The 9774-nt window shown below is 39.1% G+C and overlaps 1 protein-coding gene across 1 annotated transcript in view; it reads left to right on the top strand.

Annotated features, from left to right (window-relative positions):
- Tm9sf3 (transmembrane 9 superfamily member 3) overlaps window positions 1–9774 on the top strand; it is a 54323-nt gene that overhangs the window by 30285 nt on the left and 14264 nt on the right. The window contains exons 8-9 of the mRNA XM_031390301.1: window positions 2998–3092; window positions 5323–5453. Of these exons, the coding sequence (XP_031246161.1) occupies window positions 2998–3092; window positions 5323–5453 (226 nt within the window). The remainder of the gene's footprint in view (window positions 1–2997; window positions 3093–5322; window positions 5454–9774) is intronic.

The raw sequence follows: 9774 nt of genomic DNA, 5'->3' as shown, positions 1-9774 counted from the left end.
CAGAAATCCGCCTGCCTCTGCCTCCCAAGTGCTGGGATTAAAGGTGTGCGCCACCACCGCCCAGCAAGAATTACTTTTTTAGTTGTAAAATATTTAACCATGCAGCAAGCAAGATGGCTTAGCAGGTTAAAAAAAATTATCAGTTTCCCCTCAACCCTGATGATCCAAGTTTGGTCCCACTGGGGAAGGAGAAGACTGACTTGAGAAAATCCTGCCCTCTGACTTCATATGTGTGCTGCAGTATGCATGTCCACACAGGCACAGATCACACACACATAAAAACAATAAATGCTTTTTAAAAAAATTTAGCCATATACTAAATTGCTGTTCCTCTGCTAGATAGGTCCTTGAGAAAAGGAGCAGATCTTAACTTCCTGACTGCTCAGACTCCCATATAAAGTAATAGTTAATGTTTACTAACTGAAGGCAGTCTGTGTCAACCAAAAGAGCTGGTTCTCAAGAAGGTCTGTGATATTTCTGTAATCTGCTTTTGTGTTGCCATTCACTACCACATTTTAAATTAATTAAACTACATGTAAACTACAGAGTTGCGATAAGTAAGTGTTCATATTTTAGGGTATAATGTATTTTAAGGAAAGCAGTTCAAATCTACGCAGCAGCCATGCTTTACATTGAGTGCTGACTCTAGTCATCATTCTTGAGTTGAAGCTGACTCCATTATTCAGTGTTGTGACTAAAGAGTAACTTTTTCTAGCATCCTAGTTTTTGCTTTGCTTTGTCCAAATTTTTGCTTTGATTTGCTTTTCAAAATGATGTTAGAATTCGGCAACTGTTATTAATGCATACTTTCTTGTTATGTAAAGCCCTTCAGTTTTGTTGTTGCTTTAAAGATTTATTTATTATGTATACAGCATTCTCTCTATCTGTATGCCTACAGGCCAGAAGAGGGCATCAGATCTCATTGTAGATGGTTGTGAGCCACCACGTGGTTGCTAGGAATTGAACTCAGGACCTCTGGAAGAGCAGCCAGTATTCTTAACCTCTGAGCCATCTGTCCAGTCCAGGCCCTTCAGTTTTTAGGTGTAAGAAGCTACTCTTCTATGGGTAGTGTTAGGGCCAGGTCATGTGGTATTCTGACAGTTACTGCAGTAAGTAGGAGTTGTGTTTATGTGATGTGTGTGCAGTTACTTAGAAGGGGTGAAGCTGTCAGCGTTGACATGATGCAGAAGTGACTGATGACATCAGGGTCCCATGTACTCTATGCACATTTGCACCTTTAATGTGCACATCAATTCTGTATGAGGACTGTTGTATTTCTATCCTATAAACAGGAAAGGGAAAGCTCAGAGAGGTGAAGCAATTGGATTAAATTACACATTGCTACTAAAGGGTGATAAACTGGTTCTGAATGTGGGTGCTTCTATTTCAGAGTTTTTAATTTGCAGTGTTGTGGACATGAAAATAGTGATGAAGTAATGTGAAATAGTGAGAAACTGAAGCATTTGAATGTGAAGTTGGGATGATCATTCCAGTGACGTAATGATTCTTAAGGACAAAGAGTAGTTTAAAAGGTGCAAATTACTATGCCTCTGTGGTCACTATGGCAGTCAGAGGAGAAGTATTGGGGAAGATGTAGGTAGGACAGTGTCACTGTGGTGCCAGTTAATTGTGGCGCTAGCTCTTGATAGAGCCTGTGCTCTCAGTGGGTGTGGCAAGCAGCTCTTTAGTCTCTCTTCCACTCATGAGAAGAATGGCTGCCATGGTGGACTTTTCAGTATAAATGATAGTGGCCGATTTGGAGGGTGGGAATAAATGCTTGTAGAGTATTTTTGAACAAAGAAACAAGATAGATCTGAATGTTAAAACCATCCTGCTTGGGGACAGCAGGCAAACTTAACTGGGAAGCCATTTGGACTCCAGGCCAGCCTTCCTGAGCTCTTTTTGTTGATAGTAAGAACTTCTGCCTGAATTAGGCTCTTCTTACATAAAACTAGCCCTTTGTATTTTCTTTGTACTTAACATTTATATCTGCCTTTAACAAACCTATTTATGCATACTTGTCAGTCTCTGTGTGGAAGGAGTAAATTAGCACTTGGTTATGTTTGGGTTCTTGGGGGAACAGATTTGATTTTTATTTAAACTAATTTTGAGATCTGTAATTCTTTTAATTTGAGAATGACAAATTTTTACACTTGGATTTAGTTGAAGATGGATAGAAATGAAATGGTGCAGTATTTTTATTTTCCCTGTTGAGATGTGCTTTACAGTTACTCATTTACCTACTTTTGTAGCCACTTATGAAAATGAGCACAGGTGTTTGAACAGATGCTACATATTGTAAAACTAATAGGCTGAAGTATGTAGGGCATTAATAAATTGTAAATATTTCTATTTTACAGCAAATTATACTGTCATTTATTTTAATATTTTTCTCTTCAACTGGGCATTTTTAAATACCTTTTTTTTTTTTTTATTGCTTTACCCAGCACGAAGGTTGGTTTAATTCTTTAGATATCATTACTGGGAAGAGGTTAGAGAATACCAGGCTGACAGAAGGTTGCCTTGTGGACTAGTAGATACTTTTAAAAATAATTTTTACAGAAAAAAGTAAGTTGTGTCATTTAAAATGGTAGCATTTAATACAGTCTATCTTACTTGGATTTTATTTCTAGTAAGCAGGCAAAAAATTTTAAGTGTTGAACCAGTTATAAAAATGGAATATTCTGCTTGTTTGTTTGTTTGTTTTTAAACAGAATATCTTGTTTCATATGATGGAACTGCTTTACGGAGTTATAAATAGAATTTTAATTCCGACTTGCCATTGGTGCCAAAGAAAGTATTACAAAATCAACTCTAGACTAGAGAAAAGTAGACCCAACTTAGTATAGTTTCAGTTCACCTTTCATTGGGAATTCTTTTATGGTTTTCTGTAATCCAGGATGGGAAGTTTTTCTGTTTGTGTTAAGTAGATCTAAGGGGAGAGACTCCATTTTTTTCTTGGTTTTAATTTATAATACCTGTTTTTATGCCTTACAGGCGGGGATCAATGCTCAGCACAGCCATATTTGTCTATGCCGCAACATCTCCAGTGAACGGGTACTTTGGAGGAAGTCTGTATGCGAGACAAGGAGGTAACTTAGGAGTTAGCACTCTTGCATCTTTAATTTTTGATGGTATTCTTCTACTGTGAAGTTTGAAATTTTAAATGTGCCGTATTGGTTGTACAGATAGGAAAACCCTTGTTATATTCCTCTGTCAAATCTGCTATGTTTTCTAGATTATTTTTATGGAAACTTTGTGTTTTAGTTCCTGAAATTATGAATGATTAGTAGATTTTCTCCATTGTGAAGTTGGCCCCAAAGAACATGTACAAGAGTATTTCTAAATTATTGATGTTATGTTTCTTTGAGGTACCTAGCTCCCTAGATGTGCTCCAGGTGAGCCTGCCTTAATGTTCATCCTTTAAGTTATTTTTCATGGGTGAATATAAAAGTATGTCTAATAGTTATGGATAAAGCTTGCAGGCAGTGGTAAGAGATTAGAAAATAGTATTCATCAAAGGACTTCTCATGAAGATTTTGTGTCACAGTTTCTCAGGTGAAAGTTCCTTCCCTCTAGACCTGTAGTACTGAGGGTCAGAAAGGCACTTGCATTGATAAATATGCATATTTTCACTTACGAGTGAAAGATTTTGGAAAGACCTTATCTACTGTGATATTTCACAGCCTACTTAAGCATGGTCAGCATTAGGAGCCCTTGCCTTGCATTCTATTGTCTGTCTGTCTGTCTACCTGCCTGTCTGTCTGTGTGTGTGTCTGTATATATTTAGCAGTCTACTAAAAACAGGATAGGTCTGGGTACAGTGAGACATATCTAATTCCAGTACTTTCGAGGCTGAATCAGCAGGGTTGCCTCAAATTCAAGACTAGCATAGGCTTTAGAAACCAGGAAATTTTTATAGGTAGTAGTAAATAAGAGAGTAGAATCATTTAAAATCCTCTTGGATGGCCATGTTTACCATTGCCTATTTTGTAGATTTTACTAGATATAATGTGGTCAAGTGCCTTTGGTTCAGGCAGTTCTTTCGATGGCCTATTGACATACCATTATCTATTCTTGACTATTTATTTAGTTGTTTAAATGCTTAACTGTATCACGGGGTATAGGAAATAAGTGCTGACATATAGGATAACATCCTAAGGCAGTAGGGGCGCTTTATGTAATGTAACTTGTCCTACTGGAAACTAGTTAAGCTAAACTGTTTTGCTTATGACTGAAATCTCCACAGCAGAAACAGCTTTGTTTAAAATAGGAAATGTGTTTGTCTGCATATGAGTCTGCTTTTTGTCCAACTGTAAGCTAGACAGTTTGTCACACTTCCTTGTACTGTACCTGTTCTTAAATGTTGACTAGCTCAGGTCTAGGAATGTCAGGTCTTGCAAAATATAATTTAAAGATCATGTTCTGATTGAGACTGTGTGCTGATAGTTTTGTCTGAACAATCCCTAATAATTCAGATGAATAAAGAAGTCAGCTCAGAGACTTGAGAATATTTCGTGGATCTCAGGTCTGCATTTATAGTGTGGCTTGAGATCTTTACAGTGACCCCGGTGTGCAGAGTAATGTTCTAGATCCAGTCTGAAGCTGGGGATAACCTGGAGCCTCCCAGGTGTGAGGAGCAGGAGGAACCTCAACACAGATGGATTGTGTGAGATATGGGGAGGAGGGACCTACAGGTAGATATGGAATTTCATTTGTATGTATCTGCACCTGAGGATAAAGCAATGCACAGGAAGGGTTGTTAGGTGTTAGGGTGGATTGGAATTTAAAAAGTTGAACAAATGTTTCACTTTAGTTGTTACCCCTATAATTAATTATTTCAAATACTAGTCATTGGAAAGGAAGGATTTGTGAGACTTTTGTAAAAATGAACTTTTGTAAAAATGAACTAGAAGAGGAAGTTCAGAATTGAGTTTCTTTGGAGGAATGTTAAGATTTGCCACCAAGCATGAAAAATCTGTGACAGAATTTGAATTAGAAAAAGTTAGTTTTATATCTAAACTATAACAAATGACATACAAAAGGTCAGGACAGTTCAGTGGCAGAATCAAAATAATGCCATCAGGGTATTGTATGACAGACAGGTCAGTGCTCCTCATGGCAGTACAGCGACTTTATAAACTGAAGAGCTAGACTGGGCTTTATTAGATTATTGATTTGAAATAATTATTTGCATGTCAGGTTAATAACCTTTGTATTGAGTTTTGGAGTTTATAATTTGGAACTACATTATGTACTTTAAACATTAATGCATGTTTGTCTGTGTAGCTCAAAATTTTTATAGCCTCTGTTTTCTTTCAGGAAGGCGATGGATAAAGCAGATGTTTATTGGGGCATTCCTTATCCCAGCTATGGTGTGTGGCACTGCGTTCTTCATCAACTTTATAGCCATCTATTACCATGCCTCTAGAGCCATTCCTTTTGGAACAATGGTAAGTTACTTGAATTTTAATTTTAAACAGTGCTTAGAACCATTCTAATACAAGGCCCGCTGCCCCTCTGGAGTCCCTCCTATTGGGTGTTCTGAAGTTTCAACCGGTCCCTGTTGAGTCTCAGAAAGTTTTTGCTAGGCTCCAAAAATTACTGGTTACATTTAAACCTGAGGTTCTCTACATTTTCTTGATTCTGTTGATTCTTAAGCCCAGTGGTGGTGCATACCTTTAAGCCCAGCACTTGGGAGGCAGAGGCAGTAGATTTCTGAGTTTAAGACTAGTCTGGTCTACAGAGTGAATTCCAGGACAGTGTGGGCTACACAGAGAAACCCTATCACAAAACAAACAAACAAACAAAGAAAAAGAAAGAAGGAAAATAAAAAAGTTGATTTTATAACTTTTATCAGAAATGAGAGAGAACTGATGAATGAGTGCATTTTAGAGGAAAAAAAACCACCAAGATGCATGAGTGTTTTATTAAAGAGGTCAGTGTTCTGAGTTGCTTTTTTGTTTTCTGTGATAAAATACTGACCAAAACCAAGAAAAGAGTTTATTTGACTTAAAGGTTATAATCCATCATTAGGAAAGCCAGGGCAGGAAGGGTTTCAAGGTAGGAGTCTGAGGCAGCACCATGGAGGAATGCTGCTTCCTGGCTTGCTTCTGGGCTCAATGTTCAGCTATCTTTCTTATACAGCCCAAGACTAACTGCCTCCAGTGGGCTGGGCACTGCAACATCAGGGTCCCAGAGGTATGCCTCCAGGCCAATCTGATGGTTACAGTTCTCAATTGGGATTCTTCTCAAGTGTGTTAAATGAACAACTGAAGCTAACAGTGACTGACGTTCTACCCCTTTGACACACGAACATATCACTTTAAGTTGTAACCTTTCCCTTCTTGTTCCCCAAGATTTACTACTATTAAAATATGAAATTCAGCATACCTTTAAAAAGACCCTCTTTAAAAATTTTAGTTCTTTAAAAACCCAATGTCTCTTTCAAAATCGAGTCTCTTAAAATTGAGGCTCCCATAAAATCAAAACCATGTTATATACTTTCCAAAAAAGAAAGAGCCAGGGCATAGGGACAACCAGATTAAAGTAAAAACCCCCAATCTAACAGAATAAATCAAATATTGTAGCTTGGTGTCCAGAATCTGCGACTGACCTGGGCTCTAAAGAGATTAGGCAGCTCCAGGCTGGAAAGCTCTTTCCGTCACAGCACACAGGCTTGTCTTGTGGGCTCAGGCAGGGCCATTCATACTTGCTGATTGCTTTCTTCTTTGGATGTCTCCAGTGTGTTGAATACTGAAGCTGTACCTTCACTAGTGGCCTCTGCAACCTCTTCAGGGACTTAAGCCCTGCTACATGGTGTTCCTCTCAACCTCTCTCCATGACCCCTCAGTCCTGGCATTTCCACAGCATTATTTGTTACCAGTATTGCTAGCAGATTATCAATCCATTAGTGGATTGATACATTGATTATATCAGAGCCCTAGTGATCAAGGTAACTAGATTATATGCCACTATTTAGTCCTACCAGCTGGGAACCAACCACACCTTCAACCACAAGAGCCTTTTTGGGGGTGAATGTTTCATATCACTTGAGAATGGGAACAGGACAGGTTTACCAGGGTGTTTTGAGAAAGGATTGTAGATATGAAATCTTGTGTGACCTGTTAGATGCTGAATTTGGATTTATATTTGAATTATAGGTTTTCAAAGAACCATAGTTGTAGATTAAGAATTGCAGAATATCATGAGACCTAATCACCTTTCTACTCTAAACAATGTTCACTTCAGCATGCACCCATAACTCCTGAGTTCTCCTGGCTTTGTCTCTGAGGGTAATGGGTGGTTTGTGTTGATTTGTCAGTTTGAGGCCTGTTTAGCTGAGGATGAGAATCCTGAACATAGAAATAGTCATAAGCTTTAGAAACCGATCCCACAGACATACAGGAAGATGTTCTTCCATGGTTACTAGAACAATAACTGGAAAAAAATTACTTGAGGACTCAAATTCTAATATGGGAAATTCATAATACATAATCAGAAATTACCACAGTAAAGAGATGGAGACTAAGTTAATGGCACTTTATAATAAGGACTATAAAGCTGCGTCTCCAAAGTAGTTAGCATACAGAATGCCCAAGTGGTAATATGTACCCAATAGTGGGGAGCTCTGAAAACACACTGGCTACTGTGGGTAACGACCAGGTGAACACATGATTTTATAAAGAGACTTGTAAGAAAGCCTCAGAACATGGGCTCTGTATTGGAACAGGTAAGATAGTTCTTTCTTCCTCTTTTTCATTTTCATCAAATAACTTTAACACAAGAAAAGGCAAAGGGAGCACTCTGATGAGAAGGAAGTTAAGCTAAAGCCAGACCATGAGCTTGACTGTGTGGGAGTGCCCAGCTACTTCTGTCCGAAGTGTCTTGGCTCGTGTGCATGTTTTCTCACAGTATATTATATGGCAGGAGAGTTCATGAAACTGGACCCAAATTTCCTTTTTGAGGGGGAAAGGAAGAAAGTAGATTCCACTTTACAGAATGAAGTGGATATATATTGATGCGGCACAAGATTTTACAATTGGTATTATTTTTTTTAAAGGATGGAGAAGTAGGTAATGAGCTTTATGAACTAGTACAAACTCATTAAAGCAGAATGGCTAGAACACCAACATTTCCCCATTTGAGTTGGTTTTAGCAGTCTAGAAGAACACAATGGCATAAGATAAACAGTGGCATCCTATTGGACAAAATTGAGAAATGTGGGTAGAGCCCCAGTGAAGAGGCTCTGAGCGCACAGAGTGGATGGAGCATTGGGATCTTACAGTGCAGTGTGTACTGTGCTGTAAGTAGAACCTGAGAAACAATTTGTGCAGAATGCTGAAGACATCATCTCAGGAGATGCGCTCTGATGGGGACAGCGTGTTTTGTAGTTCACAGTGTTTTTATAATCATTATCCTGCTCAGTTTTCAAAGGAACTAAGTAGAAATTGGGGGCACAGGTACTTCTTGCATGGAGTAAAACTCCCAAGTCTTTTATGTAGTGATCATACTGTTAGTGGTGCAGATAGGATTCTGTTCATTGGGTTTGCTGTTGATATTTTTTCTCCCTTTCTGTTAAAACGAGTTTCTCCAAGTGGTGCACAGCCATGCATGTAGGCAAAATCCCCATACACATAAAATTTAAAAGAAAGATTCCACTCGTACCGCACCAGTTCCAGCGCTTGGTGTAGTTAGTCCTCTGAAATGTAGCCATCCAGTCAGGGTTCAGTGATCCTAGAGTTCATTTCTCTAGTGTACTTAAGTCACACTGAAGGCTTTGTTGGGGAGGTTTGCTTATTTGTGTATACATCTTCTTTAATGGATGTTGAACTCTTTTGTTCTTCTATTTTATCTTCCTCCCCTCTGCCCATTTTCTTTCCCCAGACAGGGCCTGGGTAGAACTTAAAATGTAGACCAGGATGGCCTTGAACTCACAGAAATCCACCTGCTTCCCAAGTGCTGGGATTAAAGGTGGGCAACACCACACCCGGCCTTATTTTATTTTTTGCTATCGAGTGGTGACTCAGTTCCCAAGAATCTGTTTTCTGCTGATCATGACCCACAGGTTGGGAACCACTGTGTTAAGGTATATGATCTGACAGTAACTGTACTAGCTGGTGTCAACTTGACACAGGCTGGAGTTATCACAGAGAAGGGAGCTTCAGTTGGGGAAGTGCCTCCATGATACCCAGCTGGGGGGCATTTTCTCAATTTGTGATCAAGGGGGTAGGGCCCCTTGTGGGTGGTGCCATCCCTGGGCTGGAAGTCTTGGGTTCTATAAGGAAGGCTGAGCAAGCCAGTAAAGAACATCCCTCCATGGCCTCTGCATCAGCTCCTGCTTCCTGACCTGCTTAAGTTCCAGTCCTGACTTCCTCTGGTGATGAACAGCAATATGGAAGTAAGCCGAATAAACCCTTTCCTCCCCAACTTGCTTCCTGGTCATGATGTTTGTGCAGGAATAGAAACCCTGACTAAGACAGGAACTAAGAAGGGACTCAACAGCAAACGGTGGCCTGAGTTTGCTACCCTCATATTTATGCCACACTTAACTCATAATACAATACTTAAAAATCTTAAAATGCTTGTTTATCTCTCAAATTTCACATCTTTGTTATGTTAGCATGACTATGTGTCCTAACAACTGAGACAAGTAAGTTCCTGAGTCTGATGTTTTCAAGAGATTGTTGTTACATCATCTCTGCTGTTCTGTCCTATACTTCATCAGTTTCTACTCAGCGTTCTTCTACATTAGAATCTCCACAAAAAAAAAAA

This window comes from Mastomys coucha, unplaced genomic scaffold (assembly GCF_008632895.1).
Source record: "Mastomys coucha isolate ucsf_1 unplaced genomic scaffold, UCSF_Mcou_1 pScaffold21, whole genome shotgun sequence".
Lineage (NCBI taxonomy): Eukaryota > Metazoa > Chordata > Mammalia > Rodentia > Muridae > Mastomys > Mastomys coucha.
This window is presented reverse-complemented; position numbering and strand designations above follow the sequence as displayed.